The 27118-nt window shown below is 40.2% G+C and overlaps 2 protein-coding genes across 2 annotated transcripts in view; one reads left to right on the forward strand and one right to left on the reverse strand.

Moving 5' to 3' along the window:
• Window positions 1-176: 176 nt before the first annotated feature.
• Window positions 177-11774, forward strand: LOC120746737 (myosin heavy chain, fast skeletal muscle-like). Its single transcript, XM_040052182.1, has 41 exons — window positions 177-244; window positions 447-498; window positions 942-1154; window positions 1533-1676; window positions 1764-1920; window positions 2125-2152; window positions 2236-2347; window positions 2433-2525; window positions 2610-2673; window positions 2761-2859; window positions 2987-3090; window positions 3194-3332; window positions 3427-3545; window positions 3643-3792; window positions 3925-4095; window positions 4207-4513; window positions 4608-4681; window positions 4758-4845; window positions 4948-5065; window positions 5177-5300; window positions 5396-5532; window positions 5634-5889; window positions 5975-6217; window positions 6304-6480; window positions 6564-6709; window positions 6802-6892; window positions 6969-7358; window positions 7459-7585; window positions 7960-8078; window positions 8165-8361; window positions 8439-8622; window positions 8701-8866; window positions 8982-9106; window positions 9364-9672; window positions 9767-9970; window positions 10059-10184; window positions 10280-10450; window positions 10546-10650; window positions 10741-10836; window positions 10950-11081; window positions 11617-11774. The coding sequence occupies exons 3-41, from the start codon at window positions 954-956 to the stop codon at window positions 11635-11637; spliced, it is 5814 nt and encodes a 1937-aa protein (XP_039908116.1). The 5' UTR covers window positions 177-244; window positions 447-498; window positions 942-953; the 3' UTR covers window positions 11638-11774.
• A 4391-nt stretch (window positions 11775-16165) lies between these two features.
• The window catches only part of LOC120746740 (voltage-dependent calcium channel subunit alpha-2/delta-2-like), a 39753-nt gene continuing 28800 nt past the window's right edge, over window positions 16166-27118 (reverse strand). The window contains exons 17-38 of the mRNA XM_040052188.1: window positions 26996-27070; window positions 26822-26896; window positions 26564-26635; window positions 26225-26296; window positions 25147-25208; window positions 24918-24994; window positions 24774-24834; window positions 24602-24699; window positions 24425-24515; window positions 24276-24338; window positions 24085-24188; window positions 23492-23590; window positions 23286-23377; window positions 23156-23203; window positions 22420-22491; window positions 21325-21477; window positions 21183-21235; window positions 20929-20984; window positions 20595-20718; window positions 20379-20488; window positions 20195-20277; window positions 16166-19654 (exon numbers count right to left, since the gene is read on the reverse strand). Of these exons, the coding sequence (XP_039908122.1) occupies window positions 19541-19654; window positions 20195-20277; window positions 20379-20488; window positions 20595-20718; window positions 20929-20984; window positions 21183-21235; window positions 21325-21477; window positions 22420-22491; window positions 23156-23203; window positions 23286-23377; window positions 23492-23590; window positions 24085-24188; window positions 24276-24338; window positions 24425-24515; window positions 24602-24699; window positions 24774-24834; window positions 24918-24994; window positions 25147-25208; window positions 26225-26296; window positions 26564-26635; window positions 26822-26896; window positions 26996-27070 (1854 nt within the window). The 3' untranslated portion in view covers window positions 16166-19540. The remainder of the gene's footprint in view (window positions 19655-20194; window positions 20278-20378; window positions 20489-20594; window positions 20719-20928; window positions 20985-21182; window positions 21236-21324; window positions 21478-22419; window positions 22492-23155; window positions 23204-23285; window positions 23378-23491; window positions 23591-24084; window positions 24189-24275; window positions 24339-24424; window positions 24516-24601; window positions 24700-24773; window positions 24835-24917; window positions 24995-25146; window positions 25209-26224; window positions 26297-26563; window positions 26636-26821; window positions 26897-26995; window positions 27071-27118) is intronic.

The following is a 27118-nucleotide window of genomic DNA, read 5'->3' on the forward strand; positions in this document are numbered from 1 at the left end:
ATCATTGCCTGAAACATGCCTCTGTAAACAAGTCATTCAGAATATGTGACAACTAAAAAGTGAAAGAGCCTGTTGATCAGTGACGAACGACGACAGGGGACAGAGCGGAGGCAAAAATACTCAAGGAAATGGCACAAAACAACCTGACCAAATAAAGGAGGCCATTTCTGCTGAGTGAACACTGATCTCCCTATATAAGAAGGAAGGCTGGACACCCACAAGGACTGCCAAGCCTCCAGTCAAGGTGAGTGACTTACAGTCTTTTATTAGCAGGAGGAGAGCCAGCAGCTTAATGAACAATGCAGGGCATGATCATTTACTGCCAGAGACAGGACCGCTGTGCTAATGCCAGGACTTTACTGCAGACCGAGTGCCTTTTTATTTATTTTATTAGTTTAATTACACTTATTCATTTGAACAATTTATCTTTTCTTTTTCTTCATCAGAACCCTCACAGGACCATCAACAGCTGTTTTTTTTCTGAAGGGAGGGGAAAAGGTAATTGCTTTCCATGTTTATCAAAAGACACTTTTAATTAATAGCATTGTTTATATGCTGTAAATGAGACTTTGATGCTTGAATATCCAGCTGTTCGTTTAGCATTTTGTGAGATGGCTTACAAATCAATTAACAGAGTTCACGTTGAGGCTTCTCACTTTATTAACATGTTTGAATCATTGAATAAAGATGAGAAATTGTTAGTTTTGTTCAGTGCCTAGTGCCTTTTACCTCTTAATATTTTAATATTTTGGAGCAGATATAGGCAGTCGTGGGTTACACACAGATTGGAGTGTTTGTTACAAAGTATTTTAAACACAGTCCAGCTGTCACTTCATTTGACATCCACAACAGCTTCAGGATTCTTTATCCTCGTGCAGTACTGTGTTGCCATCATGAGCGAGAAGAAATAATGAATGTTGTCTTGTTTTACTTACTTGCAGTAAAGAGTCATCATGGGAGACGCAGAGATGGAGTGTTTTGGCCCGGCGGCCATTTACCTCCGCAAGCCAGAAAGAGAGCGCATTGAAGCCCAGAACACTCCATTTGATGCTAAATCAGCATACTTTGTGACTGAGCCCAATGAAATGTACCTCAAGGGGAAACTTACTAAGAGAGAGGGCGGCAAAGCCACCGTGGAGACTCTGTGCGGGAAGGTGAGAGTGCCTTGACTCTGCAAAACCTTTTTTATTATTATTGTAGTGTAAATGTTATAGAGCCGAGCTGCATGAGCCAGACTACTTGATTGAGTGGGTGAGTTCAAATATCTGAGTGCAACAGCTGCACTGATGCCAGTGTGGTCTCAGGAATGAAGGCCTCAGGATTGTATGCATATTAGAAAAAAATAACTAAGCAGCACAGCTTCATTTTCAGCTAAAATAAAACAGAATAGCAGGAAATGAATTATGTGCACGTGTTGTTTTTCTGACCTCTAAGGGAATAGATAAACTGATTGTCTTTGCTTGTTTAATAAGTTTGGACCACTTGCCCACTGATATCTGTGCCACTAATGTTTTTTTCTGTCTGTGCGTTAGACTATCACCGTGAAAGAAGATGAAGTCTTCCCCATGAACCCTCCAAAGTTCGATAAGATTGAGGACATGGCCATGATGACCCACCTCAGTGAGCCTACTGTGCTGTATAACCTCAAAGAGCGCTATGCAGCATGGATGATCTACGTGAGTTGATCAGAACTCCATAGCTGATACTCGTGCTCATGACAAAAGGAAGATATGCATCATAAATGATCCTCTCTGACTCCACAGACCTACTCTGGGCTGTTCTGCGTCACTGTGAACCCCTACAAGTGGCTCCCAGTGTATGATTCAATGGTTGTGGCAGGATACAGGGGCAAGAAGAGAGTTGAGGCTCCACCCCACATCTTCTCCATCTCTGATAACGCCTATCAGTTCATGCTCCAAGGTATGAAGCATGTGTCGCAGCACTTTGCATGTGATACCAGGCTCATATAACAAGAGAGGAACAATTTATAAGTTTTGAACTTACCTTGTGGAGTAGTAGTAAAGATAAAATAATTTACATATACACATTAAGCTCTGATAGTGGGTCACCGCATTACTGTTAATATAAATGATGGCCAATATCTTTGTTACTGTTTCTCCACAGACCGTGAGAATCAGTCCATCCTTATCACGTAAGTTTCTTTTTTAGAATTCAGCAAATGATTACCCAGTGCAAGGGGGTTTTCTTGCTAATGAGGTGTTTTTGTGACTACAGTGGAGAATCTGGTGCAGGAAAGACTGTCAACACTAAGCGTGTCATCCAGTACTTTGCGACAATCGCAGTGGCTGGAGGAAAGAAAACCGAGCAAGTCCCTGGAAAAATGCAGGTAAGTCATGCAATGTGTTTTAAATTATGTATATGAAAATAAAGAAATACACAAAATGCAAACATGTGTCATTTTAAACTTTCAGGGGTCCCTTGAGGATCAAATCATTGCAGCGAATCCACTGCTGGAGGCTTATGGTAATGCCAAAACAGTGAGGAATGACAACTCATCCCGTTTTGTAAGTGTCTATTAATTAAGCCTTTCTAAATAAAATTTTTAAAAAAAAAATCATCATACTAATCCAGTATTTTCTTTTTAAAAGGGTAAATTCATCAGAATCCATTTTGGCACAACTGGGAAATTGGCCTCAGCTGACATTGAAACATGTGAGGCTACAAATGATCAAGCACATCCTTCGTCTCTGTCCTGTTAGCCTATGGACTTTCTTATCCTCATCCTGATTTGTTTTACAGATCTGCTGGAGAAGTCTCGCGTGACGTTCCAGCTCTCTGCTGAGAGGAGCTACCATATCTTCTATCAGCTCACAACAGGCCACAAACCTGAGCTCATCGGTTAGAGAATAATAATGAAAATATCTGTTTTTCCATAGCTTGTAAACAACAATATATAACATATATGTGTTGTTTCTCTGTATTGTATAGCGTATTATATTGACATGTATTTTTTTTTTTTCTTTAGAGGCTCTCCTGATCACCACAAACCCATACGACTATCCCATGATCAGTCAGGGTGAAATCACTGTCAAGAGTATCAATGACGTTGAAGAATTCATCGCTACTGATGTAAGAAAATGATTAAATATAGGTTACTATAAAAAAAAACATTTAGGACTGTATTAAATGAAAGAGCTTTGTGTGAATGACTTATTTATTTTAATATACCTAGACTGCCATTGACATCCTGGGCTTCACCGCAGAGGAGAAAATTAGCATGTATAAACTGACCGGAGCTGCGATGCAACACGGAAACATGAAGTTCAAACAGAAGCAGCGAGAGGAGCAGGCTGAGCCAGATGGCACTGAGGGTATGTTGGACCTTAAAAAAAAAACAACTTTAAGTATGAAACAAACTAAAAACACTATTGCTAATTGTCCTACTGCCTTTCTCTCTACTCTCAGTTGCGGATAAAATCGCCTACCTTATGGGCCTGAACTCATCTGACTTGCTTAAGGCACTGTGCTACCCAAGAGTCAAAGTTGGAAACGAGTTTGTGACTAAGGGTCAGACTGTCCCGCAGGTGAAATATCCTAATCCATCCTGTTTTTACCACTTTAATGGTTTATTTGTGTGACATTCTCTCATCCTTTGTCTTTGTTGTCGATCTGTAAAATCAGGTCAACAACGCCGTCTCGGCGCTCTGTAAGTCCGTCTATGAGAAAATGTTCTTGTGGATGGTCGTCAGAATCAACGAGATGTTGGACACAAAGCAGCCGAGACAGTTCTTCATCGGTGTGCTCGACATCGCTGGATTCGAAATCTTTGATGTAAGTGAGCCGGAAATAGCACCGTTTTATACCTTTGTTATTGAAACATTTCTTGCAAGAAGCTTTGCTTTGGACAGATTTTAATGATGAGTTATTGGGTTTGATATAATAAGGATTTTTTTCCCTTTTCAGTTCAACAGCCTGGAACAGCTGTGCATCAACTTCACCAATGAAAAACTGCAACAGTTTTTCAACCATCACATGTTTGTCCTGGAGCAAGAAGAGTACAAGAAAGAGGGCATTGAATGGGAGTTCATTGACTTTGGTATGGACTTGGCTGCCTGCATTGAGCTTATTGAGAAGGTGAAGACACTTTGTGTTTTTTTTACCACATGAACTCTGTACTGTGTGTTGATAAAAACAGAAATCAGTCTGAAGCCTTGAAATAATTTGCTTCATGTTTCATCCTGGCAGCCGATGGGCATCTTCTCCATCCTTGAAGAGGAGTGCATTGTCCCCAAGGCAACAGACATGACCTTCAAGAGCAAACTCTATGACCAGCATGTTGGCAAAAGTGCCCCCTTCCAGAAACCAAAGCCTGCCAAAGGCAAAGCTGAGGCCCACTTCTCCCTGGTGCACTATGCTGGTACTGTTGACTACAATGTCGTCGGCTGGCTGGAGAAGAACAAAGATCCCCTGAACGACTCTGTGGTACAGCTCTACCAGAAGTCTTCAACAAAGCTGTTGGCTTTCTTGTATGCGTCTCATGCCGGTTCCGAAGGTATCAATTGTAATTTCTCCACAGTTTTTTAGATATTAAAAATGCATTGCCATTTCTTGCTTTAATCATTTCACTGTAACTGTCCCACTGACAGCTGAGGGCGGTGGTGGCAAGAAAGGTGGCAAAAAGAAGGGTGGCTCCTTCCAGACGGTGTCTGCATTGTTCAGGGTAAGATGTGGAAGAATCACTTACTAGAGATACTTGTCATTTATTTTGTTAACTCAATGCTGTTTTAATGCTTCAGGAGAATCTGGGCAAGCTGATGACCAACCTGAGGAGCACTCATCCTCACTTTGTGCGCTGCTTGATTCCCAATGAGTCAAAGACGCCAGGTACATGGCTGAAAGAAATCAAACCTGTGATGTGCTTTCACTGTTTCACATTTTCATTCTGTCACTCTTGTCAAAATGTGTTTATTTAACGACATATTACAGGCCTCATGGAGAACTTCCTGGTCATCCACCAGCTGAGGTGTAACGGTGTGCTGGAGGGGATCAGGATCTGCAGGAAAGGTTTCCCCAGCAGAATCCTCTACGGTGACTTCAAGCAGAGGTAACACTGCTAGCATCTTCACTGACAATGAAACGGTTTTTTATTATTATTACTTTTATTATTATCTTAAAGCCACTGCATCTGACTAGGTGATTGAACTCTTTACTTTAGATACAAGGTATTGAATGCTAGCGTCATTCCTGAGGGACAGTTCATTGACAACAAGAAGGCCTCAGAGAAACTTCTGGGATCCATCAACGTGGACCACTCTCAGTACAAGTTTGGTCACACCAAGGTAGAGAAAGAAAAATCTCTCTGGAAAATGCTGTTTATGCTGAAATGTGGAGAATAGTTAACAAATTAAAAATAATTTGTATTAATAACTTTCAGGTGTTCTTCAAAGCCGGTCTGCTGGGAACTCTGGAGGAGATGAGAGACGAGAAGCTGGCTGAGCTGGTCACAATGACTCAGGCTCTCTGCAGAGGTTTCCTCATGAGGCGTGAGTTTGTCAAGATGATGGAGAGGAGGTAAGCTGTCTGTTGCTGACGCTGTAACAGACGTTTGTGAAACCTGCAATTTAATTTGTAAAACAAACATTTTATAACTCGTCCTTTCTTTCTTTTATCAGAGATGCTATTTTCTCCATCCAGTACAACATCCGTTCATTCATGAATGTCAAAACCTGGCCGTGGATGAAGCTGTACTTCAAGATTAAGCCTCTGCTGAAGAGTGCAGAGACAGAGAAAGAGATGGCCGCAATGAAAGAGACCTTTGAAAAGACCAAAGAGGATCTGGCAAAGGCTCTGGCTAAGAAGAAAGAACTGGAGGAAAAGATGGTTTCTCTGCTGCAGGAGAAGAATGACTTACTGTTACAAGTGCAGTCTGTGAGTTCAGTCGCTACCTTGCATGCACAGTGTCTACTGATTATCAAATAATTAATTTGATTAACAAACTTGTGTTGCCTTTTAGGAAGGTGAAAACCTTGCTGATGCAGAGGAAAGGTGTGAGGGGCTCATTAAAGCAAAAATCCAGCTCGAGGCCAAACTCAAAGAGACAGCCGAGAGACTGGAGGATGAGGAGGAAATGAACGCTGAGCTGACTGCAAAGAAGAGGAAGCTGGAGGACGAGTGCTCTGAGCTGAAGAAGGATATTGATGACTTGGAGCTGACCCTGGCCAAAGTGGAAAAGGAGAAACATGCCACCGAGAACAAGGTCATACTCCCTCTTTTAACAATGTATTGTTTTGTTAAGTGTTGCGAAAATCATTTGTAAGTTTATATTCATGTCAACTTCTTTAGGTCAAAAACCTCACAGAGGAACTGGCTGCTCAAGATGAGTCCATTGCCAAGCTGAGCAAAGAAAAGAAAGCCCTCCAAGAGGCCCATCAGCAGACCCTCGATGACCTGCAGGCAGAGGAAGACAAAGTTAACAGTCTGACGAAGGCCAAGACCAAGCTGGAGCAGCAAGTGGACGATGTGAGTATTTTTAAAATGCATCTGAAAACCAACAGTCCACTAATACACTTTCTAAATCCATGAAATATCTCTGTCTTTGGTAGCTTGAAGGTTCCCTGGAGCAAGAAAAGAAGCTTCGCATGGACCTTGAGCGGGCTAAAAGAAAGCTTGAAGGTGACCTTAAACTGGCCCAAGAAACCATCATGGATCTGGAGAACGATAAGCAGCAATCTGATGAGAAAATAAAGAAGTAAGAAAAATAATTCATATATATTTATCTGCACTAAAATATTCTCTGATAAATACAACTGTAATATGCCATTATCATTTTTTCCCCTTTAGGAAGGACTTTGAGATTAGCCAGCTCCTGAGTAAGATCGAGGATGAGCAATCTCTGGGACTGCAGTTACAGAAGAAGATAAAGGAACTTCAGGTATAATTAGAAGTATTTACTATAGCAAAAAATCTTCAAATATGTTCAACTTAGCTTAAACTTTTTTGTGCTTTAGGCTCGTATTGAGGAGCTTGAGGAGGAGATTGAGGCTGAACGTGCTGCTCGGGCCAAGGTGGAGAAGCAGAGGTCTGATCTCTCCAGAGAGCTGGAGGAGATCAGTGAGAGACTCGAGGAAGCTGGCGGAGCAACTGCAGCTCAGATTGAGATGAACAAGAAGCGCGAGGCCGAGTTTCAGAAGCTGCGGCGTGATCTCGAAGAGGCCACCCTGCAGCACGAAGCCACCGCCGCAGCTCTCCGCAAGAAGCAGGCTGACAGCGTGGCCGAACTAGGAGAGCAGATTGATAACCTGCAGAGAGTCAAACAGAAGCTGGAGAAAGAGAAAAGCGAGTACAAGATGGAGATTGATGACCTTGCAAGCAACATGGAGGGTATTGCCAAAGCCAAGGTAATCAGAGCGCTAAACTTGCAAAAGTGGAAAATAAACTGTAATTTTATTATCTATGTATGTATTTATTTATTTGCTAATACATGATTTATTTCATCAGGCAAACCTTGAGAAGATGTGCAGGACATTGGAAGATCAGCTAAATGAGCTCAAGTCAAAGAACGATGAAAATGTTCGTCAGCTGAATGATATCGGTGCACAAAAAGCACGACTTCAGACTGAAAATGGTACGAAACTCACTTCATATGAAAATCATGTTTTGTATTACCTTAAAAAATGAAATGACTGACTAAGGAGCCGAGATTCACCATTAACTACTTCACCTGGTGGGTTGTGATAGTGGTACTGAGGCAAAATGCAACCAGCAGCGAGATCTGTAACAATGGAAATTCACATACATTTTTACAAGTTAAAAATGTAGTGATGTGGATATTTCTAACCTCATTAGGAATGCTATTCACAAGTTTAGGGTTCATTAAGGTTTTTAATATCGTTATTCTTCAGTTGCAACAGTGGAAAATTTATGGTGCATCAATTTATGCTTATTCCCTCCTCTTGATGCTGTTGAGTGCTTCTAATAACTAAAAAAATCGTTGCTTAGGTGAATATTCACGCCAGATCGAGGAGAAAGAAGCTCTCGTGTCTCAGCTGACCAGAGGCAAACTGGCCTACACTCAGCAAATTGAGGAGCTTAAGAGGCACATAGAGGAGGAAGTCAAGGTAACAGAATTTGAAAACTGTGTGAGAAGAAAAGGCGAAAAAATGTTTTCTGTCAAATAATTATCTGGTTTTTGTTTGGATTATAGGCCAAGAACGCCCTGGCTCATGCTGTCCAGTCAGCTCGTCACGACTGCGACCTCCTCAGGGAGCAGTATGAGGAGGAGCAGGAGGCCAAAGCTGAGCTGCAGCGTTCAATGTCCAAGGCAAACAGCGAGGTGGCTCAGTGGAGGACCAAATATGAAACTGATGCTATTCAGCGCACTGAGGAGCTGGAGGAGGCAAAGTAAGTCTCCAACCTTATATTTTTTCTCGTGTCGTGATTAATATACAGCAAGTCTGAAAATTGAATGTTCTTAACAGGAAAAAGCTCGCCCAGCGTCTCCAGGATGCAGAGGAGTCCATCGAAGCTGTGAATGCAAAATGTGCCTCTCTGGAAAAGACCAAACAGAGACTGCAGGGTGAAGTGGAGGACCTGATGATCGACGTGGAGAGAGCTAATGCTCTGGCTGCTAACCTTGACAAGAAGCAGAGAAACTTTGACAAGGTACGGTATTTTTGTTTGTATATAAATATGATGAGAGTTTAAAAGAAAGAGAAACTAAATAGTTTGCTGTATCTTCAGGTTCTTGCAGAGTGGAAACAGAAGTATGAGGAAAGCCAGGCAGAGCTGGAGGGAGCTCAGAAGGAGGCTCGTTCTCTCAGCACTGAGCTGTTCAAGATGAAAAACTCCTACGAGGAAGCTCTTGATCACCTGGAGACCCTGAAGAGGGAGAACAAGAACCTGCAACGTAAGACCATTAATCCAGTTTTTACCAAGCACTCTGTCAATAAAATACACTTGAGAAGAATTTTGAATGTTTAAATCGACCAGTATGCTCATGTACTGAAAATCTGCTTGAACAGAGGAGATATCAGACCTGAGTGAACAACTTGGCGAGACCGGTAAAACCATCCATGAGCTTGAGAAGGGAAAGAAGACAGTGGAAAGTGAGAAGTCAGAAATCCAGACAGCTTTGGAAGAGGCCGAGGTAAAACTGAATCTACGATTCCTGAGCTGAGTTTGGCTTCTGTGCAAAAGAAGTGCATGTTCCGCTCAAACAATTTGAAGCATATCTGTGTGAGATTTATCCTTGAAAAGTATTCGATGCGCTATGTCTGAGTTATTTTTTCTTCTTTATTCACCAGTTTGTACACTCAGTACAAACTGTACAAACACTCAGTTTGTATATTTATACTAAAGGAAACGTTGTGTGCTGTAGTTAATATGGTTCACTCTTTTTCAAAGGCTACTCTGGAGCACGAGGAATCCAAGATCCTCCGCATTCAGCTTGAGCTGACCCAAGTCAAGAGTGAAGTTGACAGGAAGATTGCAGAGAAGGATGAGGAGATTGAACAGATCAAGAGGAACAGCCAGAGAGTGATCGAGTCCATGCAAAGCACTCTGGATGCTGAGGTCAGGAGCAGGAATGATGCCCTGAGAATCAAGAAGAAGATGGAGGGAGACCTGAATGAGATGGAGATTCAGCTGAGTCATGCCAACCGCCAGGCAGCTGAATCCCAGAAACAGCTGAGGAATGTGCAGGGACAGCTGAAGGTGGGTCCACTGAAGGATTTGCCCGAACTTTCTAAAATTATCTGAAAAGTAGCTTAAAGTGGGTACTGTTACCTCTTAATGTCGCACATTTCAGGATGCCCAGCTCCATCTTGATGAAGCCATTAGAAGCCAGGAAGACATGAAGGAGCAGGTTGCAATGGTGGAGCGCAGAAACAACCTGATGCAGGCTGAGATCGAGGAGCTGAGAGCTGCACTGGAGCAAACAGAGAGAGGCCGCAAGATTGCTGAACAGGAGCTGGTTGATGCCAGCGAGCGTGTGGGACTGCTGCACTCTCAGGTTAGTTACGATTCAAAAACTTCATATTTTTATAATTTGAAGGGTGAAAGTCCAAATATGTGATTCATTATCCTGTATTTCGTTTCAGAACACCAGCCTTATCAACACCAAGAAGAAGCTGGAGGCTGATTTCATTCAGATCCAAGGTGAAGTGGAAGATGCTGTCCAGGAGGCCAGAAATGCTGAAGAAAAGGCCAAGAAGGCCATCACTGATGTGAGCCACCCTGATGAATGTCTACACAGTAACTCATTCTCTGGCAACTATATTAGCCTAACAGTTACAACAATACATATGATATGAAATTTCAGGCTGCCATGATGGCAGAAGAGCTGAAGAAGGAGCAGGACACCAGTGCTCATTTGGAGAGGATGAAGAAGAACCTGGAGGTGACAGTGAAGGACCTGCAGCACCGCCTTGATGAAGCTGAGAACCTGGCCATGAAAGGCGGCAAGAAGCAGCTCCAGAAACTGGAGGCTAGGGTAAAGACCATTTTTCACCAGCATGACCTCAACTGTTTTTTTCACAGTATTTATTTTTGAACTCCCATCATTGTCATACATTGTTCATATTTTAGGTACGTGAGCTTGAATCTGAAGTTGAATCTGAGCAAAGACGAGGAGCTGAAGCTGTCAAAGGTGTTCGCAAGTATGAGAGAAGAGTGAAAGAGCTTACCTATCAGGTAGGAAGGTGTTTTATTTGATTTTGTTGATGCTGGTATCCCGGGAAAGTCCATATGATTACATTTGCTGTGACTTTATGTAAACTGCAGACGGAGGAGGACAAGAAGAATATTACCAGGCTTCAAGATCTGGTGGATAAGCTGCAGCTGAAAGTGAAGGCCTACAAGAGACAGGCTGAGGAGGCTGTAAGTTAAAATGTTTCACAGTATTAAATACTTTGCTGTTTATGAGTCAGTCATTTATTCTCTGTAGCTTCAGTCTTTATGACAGTTAATTCCATTGTTTTATCTCATTGTAGGAGGAGCAAGCCAATACTCACATTTCAAGGCTGAGGAAGGTTCAGCACGAGCTGGAGGAAGCTCAGGAGCGTGCTGACATTGCTGAGTCCCAGGTCAACAAGCTGAGGGCTAAGAGTCGTGAAATTGGAAAAGTAAGTAATGCATAAAATTCATGCATTCATAATTGATTTTGTCCTTAATTATGAAATTTCAAACTTCTCAGGTGAAATTATTAGTCAAGTTATTTTTGCTTAATTTCTGACACACACACACACACAGACAAATGTGTACATAAACAAACACTCTCTAAACACTCAGTTTCAGAGATTGTGTTTTGCTTTAAAATCTTCATGATGTCAAAGAAAGCAGGTATACCTAAGCTGTCACTGTAAACTTCACCCATCAAATCTTCTAAATGTGAGGGGCAGCCAATCAGAAGAAAGCCAGCTTAAAGGCAGGGGAAAGGAGCTAAAATGGTTATGCTTCAGACAAATAATAAACTGTGTATAAGATAAATGGGTATTATCTTAAATAATGAACAACTAAAACACAGTACTGGAAATGATCAAAAAAGGTCTCTTTAAAGACAGAATATTTTCTCTGTCTTCACAGGGACAAAGTTTTCCTTCCACAGTTTGAGTGAACTTATCATGTGTGTGTGTGTGTGTGTTTTTCTGTCTGTTTCAGGGAAAGGAAGCTGAAGAATAAGCTGCAACTTCTATGAGAGACTCAAATGAGAATCATAAAATATGATTTTTTGTTGAAATGCTCTCATTAAATGTTGTTGACTTGGCTAGTCTGCTGTCTTTAAACGTTCCACAATAAAAACAAAATCCTTCAAATCTGAATGTCTTCATAGTTTTTATTGGATATATTATATTATATTATATTATATTATATTATATTATATTATATTATATTATATTATATTATATTATATTTGGTGCCTTGTTTTTTGAGACTGGAATCTAGTCAGTAAAAGTAAGGAAAAAAATGCATAAGGTCAGGCATCGCACAAGAGAGGTCAAGAAGAGAGTCCAGGCAGGATGGAGCGGGTGGAGATGAGTGTGATGAGTGATTAGTGACAGAAGGGTAACAAGTGGTTTAGAGACAAAGTTAGAGAGGTAAGGCTGAGATGGTTTGGGTTTGCAGAGGATATATTAGATGGGGGATGTTGAATATAAGGGAAGAGGAAAAGAACAGAGGAAATTCATGGATGTAATGAAGGACACCACGCGGATGGTTGGTGTGACAGAGGAGGATGCTAGTGATAGCGTGAGATGGAGATGATCTGCTCTCATTATCTCTGTATTACACATATTTACTTTTTTTTTTATTCCACAAGTGTAAACCCACAAGTTGTGGTTGAAGGAGCAGCAAAGCATCAGACAGCTTTTTAACTTTGTATATCATGTCATGTTTAAACTTCTTCAGACATTTTATGCGAAAAGTAACGAAACACATCACCACTGTCTGCATCGTACCTGCACAGCCTTCCTCTCATTGAGCATGCTGCTAATGCTGATGTATTTCTCCTGCACAGCAGTGAAAAATATTATTCTAAAATGTCAGCAGACACATGCTGAGTTCAACTGTACAGTGTCTTTAGATATGAACCTTTTAAGATGGGGTGTGGTGCGTTGCTGTTTTTTCTAACACCAAATTATTTAGTCAAGTCCTCTGGGGCAAGGCAGCAATCCAGCATATGTTTCCTCTTCAGGGACCATTGTCATTAATATATCCTGACAGCTGCCTCCTCCCCTCCTCTCAGTGCACCTGTTTGTTCCTGAATATATGGCACCATGTGAGATTCTTTACATGCCTACTTATTGTTAGAGGTCTTATTTAACTACACACAGGGAACAGTCTGGTGTTGTATGAGTCTTAGTTCCCTACACTTTGTTTTTTATGTCTCTTTTTCATTCTTATTGCTTAAATATCAACTGACACAGCCAAGCACGGTGTGTTACTGTAACATTTTTCTCCAAATAACTTTAAAATCTTTCAAATCAAGCTTGAACTTTGCTCCAAAATCACTGTATCAATATTAGTATAGGTATTGAAGTCACCAAGAAATCGCCACACCAACCACTGAACGGCTCTCTGTCAGTGTGCCACACAAATTTCAGTCATTATCCCATCAAAATCACAGTATTTCTGACCACAAATAAAACCCTTTAAAAACAACCAGCCACACAATATTTCATTGAGAGGATACATGCCTTCAACACCTAAAAACCTAAAAAAAAAAAGAAAAAGAAATACACACTCATCTGGTACTAAAACAGTTTCCAGTTCCCATCTTTCGTTAACTGTAATTAGAAGCGGTTTTACCCGGATTAGGTCCACTTCTGCAGCAAACCTACATCAGTCCCCGTCTCCCACGAACGCCTCGTCTGTTCTGTGTCTCCTAAGTTCAACTTATGTCCAACAAACTCATGAGCTCTGCTGGATAAATCCAACATGATGTTTTAAATTGACAATAATTCAAACTCCTTTGCCAAACACTGAGCCACTGACATCATATCTAATTCGGATGGTGTATTTCTCCTTAAGCCACATAACAAGGCACAATGCCAGGTGGATAGAAGGTATCACTTTTCCAAACAAGACTAGTAAGAGTTGCTGGGTAGGACGGCTGATTTACTGAATCATAGAAGCATCAACAACCTCTATCCGGAGGTTTTAGTGTCAGCGACAGATCTCAGCCTACTGTTTGATATCCTCTCTAAATGAAGTTAGAAAAAATCACCATGATTAGTTTCCAAGCAGCTTAACTCTTGGATTACTTTTCTGGTTCTCATCAGTCCCCTCAAAATTATCGATGCGATCCTAAACAGCTGACAGAACTTTTTCTGCATCAGATAACAGAGGAACCGCTCAGTGGCTCAACTGAAGTTATTATACAGCAGCATCACCACGGTCTAAAAAGAGTACACAGTGCCTGAATCCACAGAAGACCGTGAAAAAGAAAATAGAAAATCAGTACACCAATTTCAATTCAAGGTTGTTTTTTTTGTTGTTTTTTGGATGTCATAAAAATCATCTGTTGCTTACTAGAGTCTAAAATGATTTAAATACAACCTTGGATGAATAACACACAACATATTATACTATGTGAATATTAACAAATCTAAGCCAAAATACAAATTTAAAGTCTTGCTGCTTCTGTAAGAATCAAGAGGGTAAGCAGCAGCAATTGTAATAAAAAGAAAATAACCATCTAGACCAGCTGTTGTGTTAACACAATAGGAGAAAAGCAGTGATCTTAAAGGAGCAGCTGTTGCTGTCTATCAGTCCAGAAAGGCTTATAAGCCCAAGTCCATCACTCTACAGTGAGCTGTGCAGAAATGAACCTCAGTGTACTTAAACATAGAGGAGTGGAACGCAGAATGGGGCAAAAGTCCTGCACAATGATGTGAGAGACTGATTAAAAAGTCATAAAGAAAATCATGACTTCTGGTTTCTGCTACTGAACTGGGTTCAACTTTGATTTTTACACACTGCTTAATCATTTTTGATTAGCTTTGTTTAAATAATCAGTGACATTGTGTCATTATTTATTTATTATTTATCTGAGGTTTAATTTAATTATTGTACAACCTGGTGAGGACCTTTTAAACCTATGCAAGCGGGTGTATTTTGCTTTGTTTGTTCCACTTTTTTCTAGTTCTAATTATATCTGTCATTTTGAAATTTGATACCAGCGACATGTCTCTAAAAAGATGAGGTAGGGGCATTAGGGCGCATAACATGGGTAACTTACACATCAATGAAAGGCGCATTGATACCCTATCATATGTAATACATCTCTATTAGGTGGTGCAGGTATTATAAAATGAAATGTATGAGATGGGACTTCCCTGTCCCATGTTTTTAACTTGTTGCAATCAAAATCATGCTTGCCAATTTCAGCTGTTAATATGTTGTTTTTGCACCAAGATTTAAATAATTTGCAAATCACTTTGTTCATTTTAGTAACATTTTGTAACTTTTTGCACATCTCCTTGATAAGGGATTATAAAGAGCTGCAGTGTGTAAATCTTTATAATAGTGTGGCTAATAGCGTTATAATAGTGTGCTGAAGTGTGAGGGTCACCCAACGAAAATAACAAATGAGCGAAGAAAAAGTACCAATCAGAGCTGAAGTGAAAAATATCAATAGCATTTAATCACCAAAGATATAAACATTTAAATATCCATTTTGTAATGTGGCTGACAAAATCTTTACAAAGTTAAGCCTTCGTCTTCTGCTGACTGCTTCACGTTGTCTGTACAAAAATGAGGTGGCGCAGGAGACTGGCACAAAGAGAGAAAACTGTCCCAAGTAAACAACAACGTCGGCAAAATGAAAAGCAAAGTTACAGCAAAAAACATGGACATTCTTCTTGTTTGACAAATTAAAGGACACAGACGTACGGGATATAACGATAACTTTGTCCTATTTCGCTCTTCGTCTTGTAAACTGCACCTTGTGCCTGCGCAACCTCCAAACATATTCACTTCCTTTCTGATCAACGCAAATATCATTCACGATGCTCAAATAAACAAACGAATGAACAAATAAATTTACATTGAAATAAACAAATAAGAAACACTTAAACATATTTCATAAACAAAGCCTAATAATAAAGGGGCGTCCCCACACATGCCACTGCCTTACTTGTTATGCAGCCGTTAAATGCACGAGTCACTTCCAGTGTTTTTACATCAGTTTTTGCTGAATAAACAAATAAAGTTCAACCAGGCAGTATGCTGCTCATAAATCTTAACTGCTCTGTGCTTTAACTTCCTGCAAAAGGCTTAAACTACAAACGCTAAGTCACTGTAGGCTTCACTGAAGTCAAACTTTCAGCTTCGTTCCTTTACAGGCAGCAAAGAGCTCAGCGACCTCCACTTTACCCAAAATATCCACATTGGGGCACAATCGTGCCACCGTCCCCGACAGAGCTGAAGATCCAGATGCAGACAGGAATGTAAAATATCCATCAGACTATGTACAAATTCAAAATATCATGCAAATAAATACCAGTAAATTTAAAACGAAACTACAACACTGACCTCAACAGCAGGAATATATTGTACTGTAGGGTACAAAGAGTTCCACAAAAGTTCTTTCCTCAAAGTACAACAGTGTTGTTTCAAAGACGCAAAATGACCTAAAGGAAATACTGCAGGTCTCAGAGGAACAGCTGTTTCCTGTTTTGGGTCTTCTTTTGAAAGCAGCATTTTTTTAATTTAATTTTTTTTTTGAGGTTTTCAACCAATGTTGAGCTTGAATCTGCTTCTCCAGGTCCCCACCATGCTTGGGTACAGCAGAGATGCACAACAGTAGGTATACTGTACATTAACATTCACTCATTTCAGTCAGTCACAACTGAAAAGTTTCCAACAGGCATCAAATATAGAATATAGTGTGGTGCAGATGGGACAAAGTAGAAATCCATGTAAATGGACAGTGTCTGTGCCCGGCTGGACCACAGTGTGGAGATCAGATACACGCAAGAAGGGCGGCCCAGTTTGTTGGTGTAGATTTGACAAACGTGTCCATGAGAAGGCAGGAAAGGAGGCCGACTCTTCTGTTGTGCACTTTCACGACTGCGCTCCTTTAAAAATATTTTCCTTTAAAAGTTCTATGGGAGCATATTTTTGTTTTTTTCACATTCCCTGACCAGAAAGTCCTCTCAAAGCTGAACCACGGCAACCCTTGAAATTCAAGTGCGTCTTTCACATGGCCTGCACGGTGAATTTCCACATCTACGATGCGAATGTTCCTGACATCTAAAATGACGAGTGCAACAAGGCACTGCGGGGTGGAACACCAGGCAGACGAAGAGAGAAAATGCATTTTTACAAATATTATTTAAAAAAAACAAAACACATTTTTAAAAAATACCCCTTAACTCTGCAACCAGATCAAATGATTACAGAAAAAGACATACAAGAATGAATCACTGCGGAAAAACGGATTTCTTCATTTAATCATGCATGCAGCGAGCGCTCATGAATCACACGTAGCACCAGTTTTAGGCTCCTGTCTTTCACTTTCTTCAAAAGAAATCAAAATATGTTCTTTCTACTGGTGCTACCCGGGGGATGTTAGAGCTTCACTAAGCAGAGTGTGACTGTGCAGTGTTTGACAGCTGAAAGTTGCTTCCTCATTCATCTGCTGAAGGGAGGAGAGGGGGGGGTGTGCTTTTCTATGAAGTTACCTTTGATCTGAGTGTAACAAGAGTACAGATTTTGACATCAAAACTAATTTGAAATCCAACTATGCAGCAAAACAAACTTGAAATCTCCTGTGCGCACACACTGAGAGTCGACTTAAGAACAACAAATATGTTGATAGATAATAGATTTAATCTGAAGTAGGAAATTTCTCTTTTTTTATCTAATCTAATGCAAGAAATGATTCCAAACATCTTTAGTGTAATAAACACCTGTCAAAATTACAAAACTGCTACATTTCTTGCTATTGTTGTCAAAAATCTTAGTGCATGATAACACTGAAATGTTCTGCCGCAGTAAGTCATTCAGTGATCAGCGACACGTCAGGGGTATCTCGACAGAAGGTCAGAAAGCGCAGAAGAACATATTCATAACACTGAACGTTTTTCAGAAGCTACATTCCCCATACAGAAGCATACATAAGTGCATAAATTCAGACTTGACAAACATTGGCAATACAAGAAAAAGGGACAAAGGACTTCCCATCAATCAACTAACTGACGTGTATGTTTAAAAACATGTTGGCAATATGCTGACTTCTGCGAGGCTTGTGCTAATAGACTACGCTGTTAACACTGCACGTTACACTGCAAGTATCCGATGATCACAGCACTTAAATATTGGAGTCCACAAAGGATGCACTAATAGCTCACAAAGTCAGTTACTGTTTGACAATTTAGTTTGTGTTGTTTAATTTCACATCATCTGACGACATCTTACTCGACTGGAAGCACTTCAAGATCATACCGAGCATCTGTGGAGGCGTTCGGAGAAAAAAAGCAAACCTCAGCTTTAACGATTCAGTCAAACAAGCAAACCACACAGATGCTTCTTTGTTGATGTGTCACGCTGGCTTTTCACATCTCTGTTCTCATTTAGTTTTTAAAAAAAATATATCTTATGGGAAAAAATGATATTTTTATCTAAATCCTGTCAGACGTGTGCCTAAATTTAATGACATTAGAGGGCAAGGATACTTGACAGAGAAGTCTTTCGGGGTCCTGTCATGCATGACCCAATTTTTAGTACTAAAACTGGCTCGGCAAAGATCAGAACTGGATCAAAAGACACTGAAGTGAATGTGGGTTGAAGGCCCAGATCTACCGTCGTGTGAAAAACAGTTGTAAGTGCAGCGCCTCCTGATCTGTATGTGCAAAGACATCTGCTGGGACCGAACGAGCAAATACAAACAGGTGCAAGGGATTCATTTCAAGCCAACAACAGCATGGGTGCCACAAATAACATCTGAGCAGCCTACAGGTGGGAGTCTTCAAGTCACCCAGCAGCAGATTCAGCTTTTTCATTAAAATTTTCAAGGCAGTGATTGATCTCCATCTATACGCCATTAAATATCTTAGTTTGCCCTTTATCTGAACCGTTAACAACACTGTGACACTGTATGGTTGAAAAGTCATATACATTTTAATATATTCAGCTGATCAGTAACGTTAAGTACTGAAAGCTCTAAAAACTCTTGGTACTGTCCTTATTTAACTGTTACTCGTCTGTTAAGCCAATCAGAGCTCCTCAGAATAAAAGGTGATGGTGCATACAGCCTCGTACGTTCAGTGGTAGAAAGTAATAATTACGTATTTTACACTACCTGTAAATACAGTGTTAGGTTTCTTGTACTTTACTAGAATTCAAAATATACCATGCATCTCAAAGGTATCCCATGGGTTTTATATACAGATATATATATATATATATACACAGCTCTACACTTGCAAAGGCCGGGAGGACGAAGGCTACGAGCTAGCATAAACTGTACAGTGCTGTGAAAAAGTATTTTCCTCCTTTCCTGAGTCCTTTCTCAAAGATAACCCAAGTAAATACAGATGCACTTTATAAATTATAATTGCATTTATTAAGCAAAAAAAAAAAAAAGCTATAGGAACCTAGGTGGCCCTATGTGAAAAAGCTAAATCATGAAGTAACTGTGTTTAACCACATCTAGGAAGTTCAGGGAGTAATGTAATAATATGATACACTGTTCTGCTGCCACATTAGATTCTAGACAGTGAAACACAGTCAAACAAACGTGATCAACAATCTTCTACTGCTGGGTGGCTTTGGTCGTCTCCCTGACTTTTTACCGTGGCTAAGCCTTTATGCAATAAATAAATAAAAATGTAAAGATGCTGTCTCAGTTTAAATAGCATGCACACGCAACGCATTATAATCATATGTTTTGCACTCAAGCCCCGAAACACCAAGAAATGCATTAGCAATAAGGCAAAAGACACTATGAGCTGATCCAGGGGTTTCTTTCCAAGCACTGTTCTCTGTGAGCTGTTTGTAGTTCAGAAAAGAAGAATTTTACAGTTGCTGTTTGATCTACTCTTCAGTAGATCCGAGCCTTAACCTACAGAGATCAAAAATGTCAGAGCGTTTGCATGTGTGAGAGATGAAAGAGAGGCAGAGTGAGCTGAATGAAGAGGAGGACTCCTATGGAGGACTGCAGGGAATGACCTCGTCCACACTCTGACGTGTTTTCCTGCAAAGAGAGTAAAAAGTGAATCCTTTTGTTCTCCACAACTAATGACCCTGGAGTCTTACAGAAAGAAAATGTGTCTTAATCCTGACCATGCAATGGAACAACACCACAGTATGTTTTTCAGGGGTGTCAAACCCTAATATTCAGTTTTACAAAAATAATTTGTTTTAGCCTTAGCCAACGGTTGTGGGAGCATTAGGACTTTAGTTTAGGACATTAGGATAGGATATTAGGATAGGATATTAGGATAGGATATTAGGACATTAGTTCACTTACTATGCAAAAGCAACTGAATGGAAGAGCCACACATTGTTTTGCTTACTGCTGAATTTTGCTTTAATCACTATCTAATATACCTCCTTAGTAGCAGGTCTGTATTTTTTTCAAATAGTTGTCACTGGATAGTAGTTTAATTGGTTATTCTTGATAATTATTGTTTGTGTGACGTTACAAATATTTTTTTTCTCAGAATTTCCTATCACACGCTCAGGACTAAGACACAAAATGATTCCTTTGAATAATAACAGCACAGGCACTTACTAAGGCACTGTAGTCAAAGCAGGAAGTCGGGCCTTTACGATATCGTGTATTGTTCAATACTTCACATGGATTTTCCTCCTGAACTGTTGGTTGTTGGTTATGGCGGTAACAGCAAACATAAAAACATATCTTCTACCTCTACAAAAATGAAAATGTCAGAAGTGTTCGACAGCAGAAAGGATACACTCTGTTCTGACCTGGGTCAGTGTCTCAATCTCACACGACTGGCAGAGCAGTTTCTCGGCGACCACAAAAAGCAGGTTTGTGTTTTCGATCCTCTTTGCATGGAACAGTCTGTAGGAGACAGTGACAAGTATTTAGCCAGCTCCATATGGACAGCACAGGGCTGCGAGCTCATAAACACTGCAAGCTGATTTTGCTGATTCTGTAGAAAACTCACCTGGAGCAGTTTCCACAGTCCTGCAGCATATTGTAGGAGTTTGTGGTGTTTGTGAAGTAGAACTGGCTTTGGATGGTCACACAGCTGCTTTCTTTAGTCTCAAAGCCTTCGATGAGGACATCAGCTAAAGAAACAAAAGCATGTTCAAAATCAGCTCATAACATAATGACATTATTTAGTTGCAGTCAAACACTTACTTAATGATGAGGGGAAAATAACAAAGTAAGAATACAGTGAAATTCCTGAAAGTTTACTATTCATCCAATGTGTGTTTCCTTTCTTACTGTGTACCACATAAAACAATAAGGAATACATCAGTTCACATGCATGTCACCTTGATAGAGCCAGCTGTTATAGGCCAGTCCATAAAGAAGCTGCTGAAACACAGACCTGAAAAAGACGTTAAAGAAAGAAAACATCGTTCAATAACAGTAAACTCAGAGCTATATATAAACAGCTCAAAATAACCGTGCAGGAGCTGTCGAACACAAAAAATATAAAATCACTTTCATGTACACAGCAAAGACTGTTTTAAAAAGACATAAAGTGAAGTAGATTTCATCTGATTTGCTGCAAATAAAGTCTCACCATGCCATTGTTGATGTCCACCATGCCAAGCTCAAAACATCAGCAATGGACGGCTGGAGAGACAGAGAAAATTAAGAAATGAAGGCAAACGTCTCAGACTGTCTAATCATTCAGAGTTTGACGGCCTGATGTTGTCTCTTACCACAAAAACACCTCTCGGTGCTGCGCCGGTGTGGCTGCTGCTGACCGGCTCACATGCAGACTGGTACTGGAAAGACTGCCGTCGAGTGAAGATCGAATTGTTGTAGAGGGCATACATCAGGGGAGCGTCCACATCGCCAAAGAAAAGACCAATCTGAGATTTTTTTTAAAAAGAAGGACAATAAGACAGTTACAGGGAGCAATAAAAACGTGAGAATAATGGCTCAACACTGAGCTCAAAATTATAGAAGCTTTACATGATTCACAGATTTAAAAAAAATCCCAAATCACTTTATATTTCATAGTGCCAAAGTTCCTCTTTTTTTTTTGATTGATGAACCCCTCAAATTCATCCATATATGTCTGAGTCTGAAACCGCTACAGGATAAAATATCCAGAGCAACAAAGACTACAGCTAGGCCTCTCCGTACATACTAAACTATACACGATGATTAATTTATTTGGTGATACAAGGCATAAAAAGATCCAATGAGTAGGTGTAGGGAAAGAGATAAACTGGTGATGCAAGTAGAAAACGTCTGCTCCAAGAAATACTAAAGGTGATTTAAAATATAAATTGTTATTTTCCTGCGACCATACTATAGGTTTCTTTTATATACTGAAAGAAATAGATGATTATTGCACAAATCAAGCAGAGACTTTTTAAATCACATCTATAGAGCAAGAGGACTGCAGTTTGATCAGGTGTGTATGCTGTGTCTGTGACAAACGCACTGCTGCTCCTCACTAAAGTGGAAAGAAGTCCCTGGAAACCACTGAGCTTCCTGTTTCAAAGGAATTCGTTTTACATAGATTTCCTTCATAATTTAAAATCCTGGCAATAATTGGTTTGTTACAGGAAAAGTCCCAGTAGCTCATTGCCCAGACTTTTTATCATCACTTGCAGTATGAGGTCTTTAAAACTTACTCTAAAACTTACGAAAATCCCAAATTTACATTTTCTACCTAAATCCTCATTTTCCACTGGGCTGCATCGGAGTCTTTGGTGTGCCGAGTCTTATGTCTTATGTTTGATACCCCTGCTATGGATGACACGCATCATAAAGGGTAGACACATTACAGCACATAGACATACCTTTTGGAAGTGATCTGCCTGATTGGACATAACCAGGAACCCACCATCATCAATGAGATAGCAGCCGAGTTCCTGCAGAAGACAGTTTGGGTGCAGCAGAACACAGGAAGAAAGACAAAGTTTGATCTTACTAGAGCGAAAACAGACAGTTAAAAATCAATAAAAGATGTAATATGTGTTATTATATTCTGGACAATATTGAAATGTATTAAATAATATGGTAGAAGCATTTGTGATTGCAGTAATTTGCATTTTAAATCATGTGTGAAGGTCTCCTTAAGGCTTGGGGGCTGTGACAAGAACTGTCAAGCATTCAGCTGACAGCAGTTGAAGTTACAGGCTGATTCCCAACAGTTTATAGAGAAAAAAGAGAAGAAGAAAAAATATTGTAGCTTTAAAAAAACAAGTTACATTTATGACAACAACTCATGAGTGAGCTCTTATGGGCTTTAATCACCCTCGTAACCATTTACATGCAGCAGTGTGGATTATGTTAATCACGCTGGACACATTTATAAGAATTCCTTTTTTCTGTGAGTTGTCTGAAAGAGAAACAAGCAGCAACAACAGTTTTCTTCTGGGCTACAAACTGTGAATGACGTGAAATAAAAGGCCAGTCTATTAATCACAGTTTCATCAAGTTAATCACCACTGAGGGACCTTAGATTGGTCATTAAACTGATGGCACTGTCCTGCTGCGGCGCAGCGAGAGAGTGAAATAAAGAAAAGTGCTTACATTTGTGTCCATCTCGCAATCCATCTCGCAACTTCTCAGAGGTCCACACTGCTTAACAAAATGAGACCATGTGAGATTTTTGTTTAGGTGAATTTGCTTTTAACAGGTGATTTAGACTCAGAATCTGTACCTTGTGTGACCCCTGCCGGCCGTCTGACATGTTGCTGGCCAGGATTTTGAACTTATCCACCCAAGCTTCCAAGTCCAGCTTCCCACCAACCACTGCAGGACGACATCCACAGGATCAGAGTAAAAGGAGAACGGGACGAGAACAGGAATCACAACAAACCAAAAACCCCAATTTCATATGTATAACAGACCAGATAAAAATCTTACCTGCAGGTCTGAGCAGTTTTCCTGCTAAATTAACCTCCACAGCTGAACTAACCACAATTTCACTCGTCCCATTTTCTGCTGCAATGGGGTCATCCAAAGCTGGTGGAAATACACGGACATGAAAATAAGACAATTGGCTGAAATGAGCCAAGATCTTGGGATTAAGATGTTGCATAAACGTTCTATGAAACACGATCAAAGTATAGGTAAAGGAATCAAGTAATGACACCTGAGAGAGTTTCCATTTGTGTGATTTCCTTAAAAATGTTTTTTAAAACCTAATTCAGTGGCACGCGGCTCGAAATAAACATCAAAGTTGAAGCAGAGAAGCAACTTATATTAGCTTTGCACAAAGTTAGGGAACTGCGGGAGCCTGTCTCTGCTCAAATGTAACAAAACGTGCTTACCAGCATGTGTAATGCTCACTATTTTAATTATTTAAAATAGTATGAAACATAACAAAATATAAGCTTGAAATATCAGCTGATGCCAAGCTCATGATTACCCCGACTCACCAGACAAACTATTGTTTTAGTAACGTTTACATCAGCGTCTCCTTTGAGTCAGTGAAGTCTGGCTGCTTAGTTACTCACAGGATCTGAGTGTAGACCTGAACATGTAGCCTTTGTTGTCGAGGCTCCGTCTGTAGAAATTTGAATTGAAGGGTTCAGGGTCCTCATCCCACAACTCGGCAGCTCTACAAAAACACGTGAACACAAGTCATCAAAAGTTTTCAAGTGGAAAGTTGTACGAGCTTGAATAAGTAATTACTTTTATCACTCACATGTTGGGAAAAACTCGTGTTATTCCTCCGTCTGTGGATGCAAATACAGCTAGGAAGCCATACCTGTAACATTTGTTACTTCTTCAGCTCTAGTTTTGCACTATAGTAGTTTACACAAAAAACAACAACAACAATAGAACCAAACTTACGAATTGAGGTCCTTGTTCTTCCATACACGAGAAGCAAGCTGCCCGATGATCCTAGAATCAAAAATCAGGTTGTGGATCAGGCCATGGTCACCTGCAAAATATTTTTAAAAAATGTGGTGAATATCTTATCGGTGTGTCTACAGCAGTGAGATATTTTCATTCTGTTAACGCACTCACACTCATCAGATTCAGGGGAGAGGTCAAGCATGAGAGACAGAAAGTTCTGCAAGAACTGGGTGTTGTTGTCAGAAAGCTGCAGACGCTTGCAGTATTCCCTGCGGACACGGCAGCATAAATAAGCACCTTACTTTTACTGAAGAATGAAATCATGACAGATGAAGATAGTCACCTTGGAGCTAGAAACACGTGCCCTGATGATTCAAAGGAGCTGGGCAGCAAAGACTGCATATCTGTAACACGAAAGAAGAGAGAGTGTGAAATGCTTCTGGTTTCCTTGGATGTAAACCCGAACACCCTGCCTCCATGTACTCACACTGGAGCTGCAGCATCACATCGCTCAGATCTGCCTTGATGTAGTACTCATTGTAGGATGGTAATACCAGACCGAGACTGCAGGTGGCAGCATCCCGACAGGATTCCAGTATGAATGGTAGATACAAAAAGATGGTGGGTCTTAGAGTGAATCAATCTGTGCCTGCAGGCCTCACTGGGCCACAGCTGGTTGGTTTTTATTCATGATTCATGACTCTCTATCCGCTCACCTGTAGTCTGTTCCATTGATAGGAGTCCAGGTGTAACCCCTGTAGACCTCATCGATGTAGCGCTGCAGAGGTAAAGAATTTCAATAAACATAAGAGGCAAAGCTAATAAAGTACAGTGATCAAAGTTTAAGCATTTTTAACTTTCAAAAACTGCGTTTGTTATTCGTCAGAGTACTGCAGCCCTGCCTGGGTTGTACATTGTAAAATTAATGTTCACGTTTATGTTTCTACACACAGTCCAAGTCCACATAACAAGCTCCTTTAAGAATTTGATTAACTTAGATCACCAGACTGTCAGCAGTTTCTGCAGATAGAGTATGAAATTTGCTCAAATATACCAAATTTTTTATTAAATAAGATTTGGACCTTATATAACCTAAAACTATTTTATTATTTTAAAAACCTGTTAAATATCAATACCTGCAAGACTTCAGCCGCTTATTTCAGCATGCAGGAATGGTAATATGATGTGATTGTATAGGCTAAGCAGCTTATCTTTAACATACAGCGTTTACATAAAGAACAAAAAGGCAAAAAAAGAGATAAAACATCCCCATGCCCCATACAACACAGAAATATACCCAACTGTCAGATAGAGCCCCCATAACTAATAAATAAATAAATCAAATGCACATACAGATAAACATAAAGGAAACAGCACTGAGACATCAGCAGGCATTTAAGAGAAGCAAGAGCCCAGGTTGGTACAAAAACCTCCTACTGGATAATCAGCCGTAAATAATCAACATCATAATAGGAACTTATAGACCAAAAACAGTTTTGGTTGCTTGCAAGGATAAAAAAAGAGTCGGACACATTTAAGCTGGATTTTTGCTCTAAATAAAAACACTGTTGTTGGTTACAGTTCTAGGTCTATTTTTTCAAATAAAGTGATTTAAAAAAACTGTGTAAGCAGTTTGTTCATGGACCCACCACACAGCACTGTAAATTTATGAGTATGAGTCATCATGACATACTGGAGATGACAGCTGACCACATGTGTTAAACTCCTCATAACTGCTGCAGTCCAAACTAAAGAGGAAATGCGTGCAGACATTCAGAAAGAGAAGTGACTTGCCTCGTCAATCGACAGTACCAGAGTTTTGATCTGCATTTCACCTGGTCTTCCATCGATCATCTGTCGGCGGATCTACACGATGGAAACACAGAGCAAAGTTTTTCTTTAAATCGGCCACAGATATGTTCTCATCGACTTTCAATGACCTACACAGACAATTTATCCTGCTGGGCAGATTCTCCTCAGGAGGAAACATGTTGTTCACACAATTACTAAGTTTGAACAACAAAGAATACAACAACAGAAACGCTACAACCAGATGAACAGGATAACTTTTGGGGATTTACTTACCTGGATGATTGAGCATGCATCAACAAAACAGCTCTACTTGTTCCTCACCTCTTCTTTATTGCTGTCCTCCAACTCTGCGTCCAGGAAGTCCAGCGTCACAGGTTCTGGCAGATTCACAAGCTGAGAGGAGTTGAGAGAGAACGCGATATTAACACGTAGCCTTATATTATTAATTATTCATCATCATCATCACTGATGCTTAAAACCCAAACCTAAAACTCCCCCACCCTCCAACTTTCTTCTTCTTAAAGCAGCTCCCCACAGAATAAATAAAGCATTTTACCAAATGAAATAGATTTGAATCACCTTTGGCTGGAGATTAGGATGAAGGAGCAGGTATCCGTTTGGATCGATGGCAAATATGTATCCGTTGGCCCCGAGCTGTGACAACCACAGAAAAAGAAGGAATAGCAGTGAAGAGCTGGTCTTCTTCGTCCATCTCAGCTTATAAATAAGAAAAAATGTGACTTATGCACATACATTGTACCGCGGTGTGAGTCGCTTTATCTCATCAAGATGCACGTCGACTCCCATGACACCTAAAATCAGCTGATTCTTGTGAAAAAAACAAAACAGCAGCCGTACATTTAGTCATTTAAATAA

This window comes from Simochromis diagramma, unplaced genomic scaffold (genome assembly GCF_900408965.1).
Source record: "Simochromis diagramma unplaced genomic scaffold, fSimDia1.1 OVJJ01000389.1, whole genome shotgun sequence".
Classification (NCBI taxonomy): Eukaryota; Metazoa; Chordata; class Actinopteri; order Cichliformes; family Cichlidae; genus Simochromis; species Simochromis diagramma.